The sequence below is a fragment of the Thalassophryne amazonica genome, chromosome 2, assembly GCF_902500255.1.
Source record: "Thalassophryne amazonica chromosome 2, fThaAma1.1, whole genome shotgun sequence".
In the NCBI taxonomy this organism is placed as follows: Eukaryota; Metazoa; Chordata; class Actinopteri; order Batrachoidiformes; family Batrachoididae; genus Thalassophryne; species Thalassophryne amazonica.
In genome coordinates, this window is record NC_047104.1 from 60,200,250 (window position 1) to 60,214,110 (window position 13,861).

A 13,861-nucleotide genomic window follows, 5' to 3' on the forward strand; every position below is an offset into this window, starting at 1 on the left:
CCCCCAAACACACAGCCAGGGCAACTAAGGAGCAGCTCCGTAAGAAGTATTTCAAGGTCCTGGAGTGGCTTAGCAGGTCTCCAGACCTGAAGTCAATAGAAAATCTTTCCAGGGAGCTGAAACTCCAAACCTGAAAGATCTGGAGAAGATCTGTATGGAGGAGTGGACCAAAATCCCTGCTGCACTGCTCTGCTCTCACGGTTGAAGTGTACCTACAATAAAAACTACAGACCTCTCCATTCTTTGTAGGTGGGAAAACTTGAAAAATCGACAGTGGATCAAACACTTATTTGCCTCACTGTATAACTGGAGATACAACACAGTGTCACTATACACAGTTTCTCCAGCAAAACTGACAGTGGATCAAATACTTATTTTCCTCACCTTATACAGTGGAGTGGAACAGGGAAGGATTTTCATTAAGGTCAACAGATCAAATCCCAGCTTGACTGTCACATCTGCCTTCTGACAAACTGTGTCTTATATTCACATATCGTGATTTTAAGAGAACAGTTAAGAAAATGGATGGGAGACAAACTATGTAAAACAATTTAAAGAGGATATGGTACACCGCCACACTGTAATTGTTTTCGTTTATGTATATGTTCTCTAAAAAGCAATAAATAAAGAGTGTTTAAAAAAAAAGAAAATGGATGGGCCGTGGATAAGAATGGCTATAATTCTTAAATGCTGAATGCATTATTTTTGGTAATTCACCTCAATTAATACTGTAGGTCTGTATGACAGGAACAGGCTATTTCATTTCATATCCATTTTGGTCGTGCTGAAGCAAAATTACAAAAATAATGCCTATAGTGACTATATGTAGCACTGCCCCTGGGGGGTGACAGACACTCTGTACTTCACTGAAGATGGCATCAATCAACATGCATAATAATAATAATCAAAATCCACCTTTAGACATGTCCATATAGTTCCTGCGGTGTCTTTAAAAACAACAAACATACGCAGTGAAGATCAAACCTCTGAATATGTATTCTGAGCCTCTGGATCATCACTCAGATCTGCACCAAATCATAACACCATCACAGATATTAATGCATTAAATATGGCTGATTTTTCATTTTCTTTCACCGAACACCATGCATTAATTATTAACAATTTGATGAAAAACAAACAAAAACTAATTTCGGCCAATGTCAAAACTACAGTGTGCAGCATTTAATGTCATCTAGTGGCGAGGATGCAGACTGCATCGTTTCCCTTCATGTTTATATATGATCCCCCATTTTACAAAAATTAGGGTCTTCAAACCTGTTTGCCCTTTTTAGCAAAAAGTAGAGTGTGTAAAGGAACAACCACTGATTCCTCTTCTTTCTTCTTCAGTCTTCTAGCCATGTTGCAAAATGCAAAAGATGGATTGAGTATGTCCCTTTCGGGCTACTGTATCAATATGGCAGCCCAACAAGGCGGCCTTCATGAGGGGGCCCAGCTCCCATGTAGATAGGAACAACTCATTCTAAGGTTATGAAAACACACTGATTCACACTGTTAATTAATTACACACTCATGAAGAGACGATAACGAATGCTATCATGAGGTGAAAGCTGGTTCCAGCTTTCACTGAATTAAATATTCGTTCCATTGAAAGAATGTAAAAACATTTATTTGTTTTATATAATGGCTAAAATAGATCCTTGTCAATTGATATTATATTAATTTATAAACAACAGAAAAGGGACTTACATTTTGGTGTGTCACTGCACTGACTTCGTTTAGTTCCAAAAAAAAGAGTTTGTGTACTTCCTCACTCCAGCAAAAAAAAATCACATCAGAAATTTGTCCAGCTTTGGTGCATCACTGTTGCTGTGACATCAACTATCCAACACAAACTTTAAATATGAGTCCAAAAATAATTTGGCGATGTCGTGCACCAACTTCCTGTAGTACTTAAAAAAAAAAAAAAAAAAAAAAGACTGTGTACTTCCTCAGTGCAGTGAAAAAAAAAGAAAAAAAAATCACATCAGAAATTAGTCCAGTTTTTCATTCAAACTTCCTCCTAACAGCTCTTCATGCCTCCAGATGGCTTACAGCGCAGTGGATTTGGTTTGTGTGTGTGTGCGCACGTGTTTTTGCAGATTGCAATGGTACCAAACGTATGCAACCAAATTTGCATGCTAAATGGAACCAAATTGCACTCTAAATGCAACGCAACACAAATGGGACAAATAATCCGTGTCATGTGACATACAAAGCACCAATCAAATGACAAGGATCCACTCAGCCGTTATATAAAATGCTATATAATATTTTGGACTTATAAACGCCACTAAATGCTACATACTGTAGCTTTAAAGAAAGTAATGGTGGTAGTTGGAGATTGGTTCCTTGATCTGGATCTGCTCCTAATTTCAATCTAATGTATTCTGTGCTGCTTCCTTCTGTGCCCCCGAATTACATGAAGATCAGCTGGTAGCCTTTTGACTAATCCTACTAACAGACCAACAAATATACACCCAGACCTTGGAGGGGAAACCCAACAGACCTGACGACTCTGGTGGAGCTCGGCTGAAACTCTTCGTATATTTAAAATGACTGGCCAACAGGTCATCCGATCTTTCATACAGCGTAACTACAACCCCGCTCTTGATGCTTTCTCTTTAAAAGTTTGTGTCCGAGCGCTGCGGCCTCACAGTCCTGGGCCTCCGGCAAATATGAGCTCAAGGGCGGCTTGGATGTCACCGTCTGTGGCCTGCAGCACCCTCAGCATCAGCTCCTCGTCCTGGATCCCCATGTCCCTGAGCTGCTGCATCTGGGACTGCCAGCGGCCCTGCCAAAGCCAAAAGACACACCCATTTGTCCAACATGCACAAAAACAAACAAACAAATGGCTGAACAGGTGACAGGTTGTATTTTGGGCTCAGCTGATGGCTCACCTGTAGAGCAGACATGCTGGTGGCTTGCAGAGCTTGCTGCAGCGCCTGGCTAAACAGATCATTACTCACTGGTGTCCCTGCAGGCATGGGGGTCGCACCGGTGGAGGGATCGGCCTAAATAAGACACAGGATGTGACATTTCAGCTACACCAATGCGCGCCAGGACTCGTCTTGTAGCAATAACGGTGTTCCACGTTGTGATTGTGTCTCACCTGGCTCGCCGTGGTGGGAGTGACCGCGCTGCTGTCAGGAGTGCTGGCGAGAGCCAAGGCCGTGGCCAGCTCGCTCTGCGTTATCGGTCGAGGGCCTGTCGCTCCGCTGTGGTTCAGAGACACCGGGCGTATTCCAGCTGAGGATCCCGCTCTGCTGGAGGGACCGACTGGACTCCCCTGTTACACACGTTATAGGACAATTGTTTTTTGTTTTTACCGCACATGACGACTGCAGCTGGACTTCATGAAAATTGACTCACAGATTGAAAGTCTTCCTCGTCGTCAGACAGGCCTTCAAACATGAAGCCACCTGCCAGTATGAGAAAAAAGTGTTATTTGTCTGGATGATGTGAAACTCATTAAAATGCCAAAGGTTTATTGACATTAAAATGTCTAATGTACCTTTAAATTTTAGACAGTCATGAAAATGTAGCATTTAGAAATCAGCACCCTAATCAGCGTGTCAATGTCAGTCATATACAGTGGGGCCAAAAAGTATTTAGTCAGTCCCTGATTGAGCAAGTTCTCCTACTTAGAAAGATGAGAGAGGTCTGTAATTTTCATCATAGGTACACTTCAACTGTGAGAGACAAAATGAGGAAAAAAAAAATCCATAAAATCACACTGTAGGATTTTTTAAAGAATTTATTTGTAAATTATGGTGGAAAATAAGAAATAAATAATAATAATTTGGTCACCTACAAACAAGCAAGATTTCTGGCTCTCACAGACCTGTAACTTCTTCTTTAAGAAGCTCTTCTGTCCTCCACCTGTTACCTGTATTAATGGGATCTGTTGGAACTCGTTATCTGTATAAAAGACACCTGTCCACAGCCTCAAACAGTCAGACTCCAAACTCAACCATGGCCAAGACCAAAGAGCTGTCGAAGGACACCAGGAAGACAATTGTAGACCTGCACCAGGCTGGAAAGAGTGAGTCTACAATAGTCAAACAGGCTGGTGTGAATAAATCAACTGTGGGAGCAATTGTAAGAAAATGGAAGACATACAAGACCACTGATAATCTCCCTCGATCTGGGGCTCCATGCAAGATGTCATCTTGTGGGGTCAAAATGATCATGAGAACGGTGAACAAAAATCCCAGAACTACACAGAGAGACCTGATGAATGACCTGCAGAGAGCTGGGACCAAAGTAACAAAGGCTACACACTATGCAGAGAGGGACTCAAATCCTGCAGTGCCAGTCGTGTCCCCCTGCTTAAGCCAGGGTGTGTCCAGGCCCGTCTGAAGTTTGCCAGAGAGCATATGGGTGATCTAGAAGAGGATTGGCAGAATATCATATGGTCAGAAGAAAACAAAATAGAACTTTTTAGTAAAAACTCAACTTGTCGTGTTTGGAGGAAGAAGAATGCTGAGTTGCATCCCAAGAACACCATATCTACTGTGAAGCATGGGGGTGGAAACATCATGCTTTGGGGCTGTTTTCTGCAAAGGGGACAGGACGAGTGATCTGTGTTATGGGATGAATGAATGTGGCCATGTATTGTGAGATTTTAAGCCAAAACCTCCTTCCATCAGTGAGAGCATTGAAGATGCTATGTGGCTGGGTCTTCCAGCATGACAATGATCCCAAACACACTGCTCGGGCAACCAAAGAGTGGCTCTGTAAAAAGCATTTCAAGGTGCTGAAGTGGCCAAGCCAGTCTCTAGACCTCAACCCCACAGAAAGTTTGTTGAGGGAGTTGAAAGTCCGTGTTGCCCAGCGACAGCCCCAAAACATCATTGCTCTAGAGGAGATCTGCATGGAGGAATGGACCAAAATAGCAGCTACAGTGTGTGCAAACCTGGTGAAGACTTACAGGAACATTTGACCTCTGTCATTGCCAACAAAGGTTATGTTACAAAGTATTGAATTGAACTATTGTTACTGACCAAATACTTATTTTCCACCATAATTTACAAATAAATTACTTAAAAATCCTACAATGTGATTTCCTGGATTTTTTTTTCATTTTGTCTCTCACAGTTGAAGTGTACCTATGATGAAAATTACAGACCTCTCTCATCTTTCTAAGTAGGAGAACTTGCACAATCAGGAGCTGACTAAATACTTTTTTTACCCCATTGTAAGTATGCATATATTCTAAAGATGTAAAATAAACACATTCAGAACAAAACCTCATTAATATAAGATGTATAATAAGCTCCTCCTCAGCGTGTACCTATGGTGTGAGTATCAATTTAAAACACCTTGTTTCTATGTTAAAAAAATAAGTCAATAAATAGTATCTGTCAGTGGAACAAGTGAAATTTCGCTCAGTTTTATTTTAATAGTATGAGAAAATGTTCCATCTTTTTACAAAAACAAAACATGTTTAAAAATATCACAGCTCATCAATAAAAAAGCTCATTTCATCTCCGTTGCGACTCAAAACAAACTGTTCACAAGACTCTTTCACGTCACAAGATTTAGATTTTAAGATATATTACCTAAAAGCACGTAATTATATCTCACTGAATTTTACTTGTTAGGCAATTGTGTTATTGTGTGGTTTTTGTGTAGTGCAGTGTAATTTTACCAAAGACGAGCAATGTGCTGACAAAACAATATCTTATGATGATATGCAAATGCCACAAGATGATTATGTTGGGTACCAATGATAATATTTACCAGATGTTTGGAAGAATAAGTATATACTCTTTTGCATAGATTAGTTAATAACATTTGGGAAAAAACAAACAAACAAACAAACAAACAAAAAAAAACACACTTGACATATTCAGTTGATGCATGCAAAAACATATACTGTGTGAAAACATATACTTTTTTTTTTTTTTTTTAAAACAGCCATGAGATCAGAATTTGGAGCAAAGCAAAGAATTAATTTAAACAAAACGGAACTTTGAACTGAATCAAATATACCAGTGTAAGATTATGATTATTTAGGCTTTTAAAGAAAGGGCATTTCTGTGACCCAGAGTAAAGCCTGGGTCCCACCGAATAATGAAGGATGAAGAAGGAGCCACGCAGCATGTTTTCTTTGCTACGAGAGGGTTTCCTCAACTATCGTGGGAGTTTCACAGCTCTGAGTGGCTCTTAGAGGCATTATCTTCAGTTAACGAGGCTCCTCTCTGAGCGTGGGGCTAAAAACTAAAAGCAGAGCAGAAGCTGTGCGGCAACACAGGAGGAGAGTGCGCAAAAGACTGATTTTGAAGACATAACACTTGTTAAAGTTAAAAGTTGTATCATGGTGACTTGTAAGCTGCGGGAGAAATAAAGAAATATATATATATATATATATATATATATACGAGGTCTGTTAAGTATCCGACCTTTTTATTTTTTTCAAAAACCATATGGATTTGAATCGAATTAATTTTTTGAACGGTGTCCACCTGGAGGTCTCTCACAGTTTCTGGAAAACAATTGATGCAGCAAAGCTCCAAATCGTTCAGACATTTATTCGCAATAAAAAAACGACGAGAGGGGTGGACCAGTGCTCACACAAAGCCTGCTCACAGGCGAATGATGCAACCTACAGGCGTGAAAAAACTCACGCATGCGCACAAAGGTTCAAGCTTGGCTGATGCAATCACACGTGATTCAAATCCATATGGTTTTTGAAAAAAAAATAAAAGGTCAGATAGCTTTCTAACAGACCTCGTATATATATATATATATATATATATATATATATATATATATATATATATATATATATATACATACATACATACATACATACATACATACATATATATATATATATATATATATATATACATACATACATATATATATATATATATATACAACCCCTGGCAAAAATTATGGAATCACCGGCCTCAGAGGATGTTCATTCAGTTGTTTAATTTTGTAGAAAAAAAGCAGATCACAGACATGACACAAAACTAAAGTCATTTCAAATTGCAGGAAAAAAATATGGAATCACTCAATTCTGAGGAAAAAATTATGGAATCACCCTGTAAATTTTCATCCCCCAAACTAACACCTGCATCAAATCAGATCTGCTCATTGACACTGACCCTATGCCATGACATTGACCCTATGTGTCTTTTTGCAAGGAATGTTTTTGCAGTTTTTGCTCTATGGCAAGATGCATTATCATCTTGAAAAATGATTTCATCATCCCCAAACATCCTTTCAATTGTCCAAAATATCAACATAAACTTGTGCATTTATTGATGATGTAATGACAGCCATCTCCCCAGTGCCTTTACCTGACATGCAGCCCCATATTATCAATGACTGTGGAAATTTACATGTTCTCTTCAGGCAGTCATCTTTATAAATCTCATTGGAAAGGCATCAAACAAAAGTTCCAGCATCATCACCTTGCCCAATGCAGATTCGAGATTCATCACTGAATATGACTTTCATCCAGTCATCCACAGTCCACAATTGCTTTTCCTTAGCCCATTGTAACCTTGTTTTTTTCTGTTTAGGTGTTAATGATGCCTTTCGTTTAGCTTTTCTGTATGTAAATCCCATTTCCTTTAGGCGGTTTCTTACAGTTCGGTCACACACGTTGACTCCAGTTTCCTCCCATTCATTCCTCATTTGTTTTGTTGTACATTTTTCGATTTTTGAGACATATTGCTTTAAGTTTTCTGTCTTGACGCTTTGATGTCTTCCTTGGTCTACCAGTATGTTTGCCTTTAACAACCTTCCCATGTTGTTTGTATTTGGTCCAGAGTTTAGACACAGCTGACTGTGAACAACCAACATCTTTTGCAACATTGCGTGATGATTTACTCTCTTTTAAGAGTTTGATAATCCTCTCCTTTGTTTCAATTGACATCTCTCGTGTTGGAGCCATGATTCATGTCAGTCCACTTGGTGCAACAGCTCTCCAAGGTGTGTTCACTCCTTTTTAGATGCAGACTAACAAGCAGATCTGATATGATGCAGGTGTTAGTTTTGGGGATGAAAATTTACAGGGTGATTCCATAATTTTTCCTCAGAATTGAGTGATTCCATATTTTTTTCCTCTGCTTGGTCTAAAAAAGTAACCGTTACTGACTGCCACAATTTTTTTTCTTGATTTCTTATAGTGTTTCTTAAAGCCAGAAAGTTGCCATTTGAAATGACTTTAGTTTTGTGTCATGTCTGTGATCTGCTTTTTTTCTACAAAATTAAACAACTGAATGAACATCCTCCGAGGCCGGTGATTCCATAATTTTTGCCAGGGGTTGTATATATATATATATATATATATATATATATATATATATATATATATATATATATATATATATATATATATATATATATATAATATTTTCCATAGTTTGAGCATACATAAACTTCACAGTTTAGTGTCAATGTCTGTTGTTTGACTATAGTCCAAGTTTGGGTGTCCATGACAACTGCCACAGAAAATTTCAGGCCCCTAAGTCCATTATTTGCTGAGATATTCTACCTTGAACATGGCTCCAGAAATGACGGCCATAATTTTTGCCTAAAAAATGGCAGACCTCATGCACACTAAATTGGCCATATCTCAGAAACTACTTGGCCTACAGGCCTCAGACTTCAGATTTGTTGTTCTGAATAGTCTTGGAATATTTGATTGAAATATATATATATATATGAGGTCTGTCCAAAAAGTAATGGACCTTTTTATTTTTTTCAAAAACTATATGGATTTGAATCATGTGTGCTTGCATCAGCCAAGCTTGAACCTTTGTGCGCATGCGTGAGTTTTTTCACGCCTGTCGGTTGCGTCATTCGCCTGTGGGCAGGCTTTGAGTGAGCACTGGTCCACCCCTCGTCGGATTTTCATTGTCAGGGAAATGGCAGAGCGACTGCCGCTTTGCTCCATGAAATGTTTTTCAGAAACTGTTAGAGACAGCCAGTTGGAAACCATTCGGAAGATTCAGACGGCTTTTGATGGCTTTTCAGTCGAGTGAGTATCCGAGAAATTGTGTAACAGCTGGACATGCCACAACATGTCCTGTGAGACTTCCAACATGGAGGTGTTGTTTTTGTTGCGCGCCATGAGTGGCTCCGTGCCGCCGTGCGAAGTCTTTCATTACAAAATCTCCTGTAACAGTGGAATGTGCCGCAAAAGTGCTATGTCCAGCTCTCTTGCCATTTCTGTGGTAGTCACACGATGTCCCGATCAACACAGCATGCTTGGCATCAGAAAGTTATGTTGGATCCAAAAGGATCCAAAAAGGCTAGGACCAAAAGTTATATTGGATCGGTTCCCACTGACCAACAGCGTTAGAGCTTACTGCCAACAGCTAGCCAATCAGAGCGCGGCATACGAAGGTCAGGAACTAGCTGACAGACGCTGGTTGAAAAAATATGTCAACAACAGCAGAAAATCATCTGCCGGCAAGGTTTGCTGAGTTCACAGAGGAGGAACTGGTGGAAATATGGAACTCCAAGGATGCCAAAAACACTAAGAAGGTAGACAAGCACGCTACTGACGTTTTAGAAGCATTCATCACATCAAAATCGTCAATCACAGCAGTGCTGTTCACAACAAAATAAATTGATCTAATTTACTTGATTCTTTGTTGTTTGCTTAATTTGGGAGGGGGGTGGAGAACATAACAATTGATGGATGGATCATCACGCTCCAAAGGAGCACTTAGGCAGAACGCCAGCTCAAGTTATATTGGACGAGGCGTAGCCGAGTCCAATATAAATAACTTTTCTTCATCCAATATTTCTCTGTTGCACTCCTTACCATCCATTATTTGTATAATATATATATCGTAAGCTCCACAGGTGTATATAATAAAGCGGCCACCTCATTCTGTATGCAGAACGGCACAGCACGCAAAAGAGCGCTTTTGCAGAAGGCCATGGCTACGGGTACGGACCCATATCTACAGAGACTGTTCTAAAGATACGGAGGGTGTCTTACCAACCAAACAGAATGCACAAATATGTCCGTACCCGTACCATATGTGGCTAAAGGTCTGGCAAGGCTTCAAAACTCATCCATATCTTCAGCGAACCCATGGAGCTGTATATGAGTACTAGAGAGCGCACTCCCAATGCTGCACACTAAAATGCTTGCAAAATACGTGTTAAAATGCCATTTTGACCTGGATATCGAGCCAGTAAAATTAATTTACATTAAATTATGTCAGGAAAGTATTAAACGTACTCTGACACACACATTCCCAAATATTAGTGTTGAAAGTTACACGGATCTGCGCTGTTCAAGCTGCTGAGCTGAGGCGTCCTGCTGCAGCTGCTGCTGTGTTCAACGCAGCGTGGCTCCGTACCTTTAGCAGTCCCGCAGAAGATACGGATGTACATACCCGTAGCCACTTCGTTTGCAGAAATAAACGGACGAACACAAAATTAAAAGTGATCACAGTGTAAAAATAACTGTGTTTAAAGTCAGGGAGAAAATAGAGCCAGCAAGCCACGGATAGATTTTAAGCCAGTGAGACTGAGCACAGAGGCGGCTGTGCAGGAATGGAACAGCGGCGCGCGCGCGCAAAAGAGCGATTTTGCAGAAATAAACAAAAGAACACAAAGTTAAAAGTGATCACAGTGTAAAAATGACTGTGTTTAAAGTCACGGGAAAAAAATAAAGCCAGCAAGCCACGGATGGATTTTAAGCCAGTGAGATGGAGCACAGAGGCGGCTGTCCAGGAATGGAACAGCGGCGCGTGTGCAAAAGATTGATTTTGCAGAAATAAATGGACGAATACAAAGTTTATAGTGGGATTATGGTGTGTGTGTTTAGGCCGCAGAACAAATAAAGCCAGCGAGGAGCACAGAGGCGGCTCTCCAGGAACCCGTGTTTCGGTTCTAGCTGGTCTGGTGCAATAAAGGTGGACAGCAGCCTAGTGCACAGTGCACAATTGCGGGACTGTACAACAGCGTGTATTTTTGGACTGCATTTAAAAAAATGTGACATCTTTAAATGCTGCTGTGAATCTGTGAATTGAAAACCCACACTTTAAAGGGACCAGGTGTGGGAGGGCTGGAGGTTTGGACCAAACCCATGTCTAAACGTGCGCCCACATGGCGTTATCATGGCGCTATCATGGCACTACGTGGCTTAGTGTGGCTGATGTGAGCCATTTGAGGCTCTAATGACAGGTCGGTCATGGCTCACTAGAGGATGCTACATGGCACATGCGGGGTACAGAGAGGCACATAGAGGCACCTTCATAGCGGATACGTGATAGATGAAAACGTGGGTCATTCTTCGAATAATCACTGACACGCCCATGCGTGGCTCATTATTCATCCTTCATTATTCGGTGGGACCCAGGCTTAACCTCACAAGGCCTGATGACCGGGAGTTGAATTCACAAAGCCTGGGGATTTTCCAGAAGAAGTGGTCTCATCACACTTGCATATTGTCTGAATAAAATGATATCATTAACAGCTGTTTTCACTGGTGTAAGATTTGATAAGTTTAGAAAGACCACCCACTTGGGGTGGAGAAACTCCCTTGAGCATATGATTCTCCGCTCTGCCCACGATGCTATGTACTGCCAAGGTCAGAAGAATAAAAATCAGCCCAATTATTTTGTCAATGTATATAGGCCCCCTGGCCCATACTCTGAGTTCTTAGATGAATTTGGTGAGTTCATCTCTAACTTGTCAACGAGTGCAGATAACATTCTGATGATTGGTGACTTCAACATTCTTATAAATGAGCCTTCTGATCCCCTCTGCAAATCATTTATGGAAATTGTGGATGCATTAGGATTTCAGGACTCAACGCACATTAGTGGGAATACCCTGGATTTGGTTCCCGTACATGGTATTGCCGTCACGAATATTGACATCATGCCTCTTGCATCAGTGGTCTCTGATCACTTTCGCTGCTGTGCTTAGTGGAACAACAACCTTATTTATCACTGCAGTGGTGGATCAACTCCTCAACTACGTCTGAACGCGAAGCTAGGCTGCCAGATATCTTAGCTTCACATATGGAAAATGGCCAATCAGTAGACAGTCTTTTGGCTAGTTTAAACTCAGTGCTCAAAACGACACTCAACATGATTGCACCACCTTTATTAAAACAATAGCCCCCAAAATGCAGTCACTTTGGTTCAATGATTACTAGAGGTATAGAATGGAAATGGCTTAGTTCAAAATTAGGAGTATTCCACCTTGCGTGGCATGATGCTATCTTAGACTATAAGCATGCACTGCTGGCTACAAAGCGGACCTATTACTCTGATTTGATCAATAAAAACAAGCATAGCTCAAAGATCGACATGGTGGCAACACTTATTCATGGGCAACCACCTGTAAGTCGCTCTCCTTTTGCAGCACAAGATTTCTTGGATTACTTCGAGAAGAAAATAGAAAATATTAGGTTAAACATATCCCAGCATGCCTTAACCCAGCCACTACACCCTGCTACTGAGGTGTGTGCCATTACTGACATATTACCTAGGTTTGCAGAATTTGGTAGTATCTCACTCGGCGTGCTGATGAAACCCATAACGTTTACAAAAAGTACAACCTGTCTTTCCGATGCCTGATTGTTTTTTTTCTCTCTGTTTGAGGTGCGGCTCCATCCAGAGATGGGTGCGGTGTCTGTTTCTGAAACCCTCCTGTCCTGTACACCGGCAACATTTCCTGTATATTTGTTTTGTAATTTGTGAATGTGGCATGGCCCAAGCAGAGGGTCACCCCTTTCAGTCTGGTCTGCTTGAAGTTTCTTCCTCAGAGGGAGTTTTTCCTTACCACTGTCACTTGTGTGCTTGCTCTAGGGGTTGGTAAGGTTAGACCTTACTTGTGTGAAGCGCCTTGAGGCAACTTTGTTGGAATTTGGCGCTATATAAATGAAGTAAATTGAAATTGTTTTTTGAAGCTGTTCAGGTGTTTCTGGATGATTCTGTGAACTTGCTTTCTTTGTTGGAAAATAAAACCGTTGCTCTGGGACTTCAAATTTTCTCTGACTCTCTGAACATTTTTAAGGTGATTTTTGAATAATTGGGCAGCGCAGTCTCGTTTGAGGGCGGACACCAAAGGGGTAAAATATGACGCATATAACCTAATTTCTCTACTTCCGGGGACAGAAACATGACACTTTCTCTGAGGTTTTGGGCAAATTACATGGCAAACAAAGTGAAAATGCAAAGAAAAAGTGATGATGTGGTGGAAAGTGGACATGTGTTATGGCTTGTTTATGACCCGGAGCTCAAACATGTCAAGGCAGTTGAGCGGGCGAGAGAACACAGCTACTCTGGTTAGCTGTGTAGGATAACACTTACTGACATGACCTCTCCCATTTGACTCGTCTTACCTTCTCCACTGGGAACCAAAAAAACAACAACAAAAAAACAAAAAAACTGCACTTTAGTGACTGCTTCTGTGATTGCAGCCGAAAACACAACAGTACACTGTTTTCCCATTAGAATTGAAGTTGTCTGTGGGGAGAGACTAATCCCTGGGCAGAGTGTGGGAATGTCAGCACAAACCATTCGGAAAATGGGGGTTTCAGTGCAAACCATTTTAAACCGGTGTAACAGTTTATCTTCCCCCCTGGATACTTTACCCCCTACCCCAATATCTTGCCAAAACAAAGTTTTGGCAAGATATGTTTGTCGGTATGTTTGGGTTTTTTTGTTTGTTTGTTTGTATGTAATCATGCATTTTTCACCTTTAACTCACTGTGCAGCACACAGTTTACATTGCAGACTCTTGCAAGTTCACATATAAGCACCCCTAGTAAGGTACCGTTCAGTACACAAAAGGATCAAGATCAAGGTCAAATGTCAAGGTCACAGGAAGGTCAAACACTAAATTCAACTACACAACTTTCCTG

At 40.7% G+C, this 13,861-nt stretch overlaps 1 protein-coding gene across 2 annotated transcripts in view; it reads right to left on the reverse strand.

The window, feature by feature from the left end:
• Positions 1-2,482: 2,482 nt before the first annotated feature.
• The window catches only part of ubl7b (ubiquitin-like 7b (bone marrow stromal cell-derived)), a 29,063-nt gene continuing 17,684 nt past the window's right edge, over positions 2,483-13,861 (reverse strand). Inside the window, exons 8-11 of one of the 2 annotated variants that reach the window (XM_034186689.1) lie at positions 3,370-3,419; positions 3,119-3,286; positions 2,898-3,011; positions 2,483-2,791 (exon numbers count right to left, since the gene is read on the reverse strand). In XM_034186689.1, coding sequence (XP_034042580.1) covers positions 2,651-2,791; positions 2,898-3,011; positions 3,119-3,286; positions 3,370-3,419 — 473 coding nt within the window. In that variant the 3' untranslated portion in view covers positions 2,483-2,650. Of the gene's footprint in view, positions 2,792-2,897; positions 3,012-3,109; positions 3,287-3,369; positions 3,420-13,861 lie in introns of both variants that reach the window. The other variant, XM_034186680.1, reaches the window with a different exon arrangement.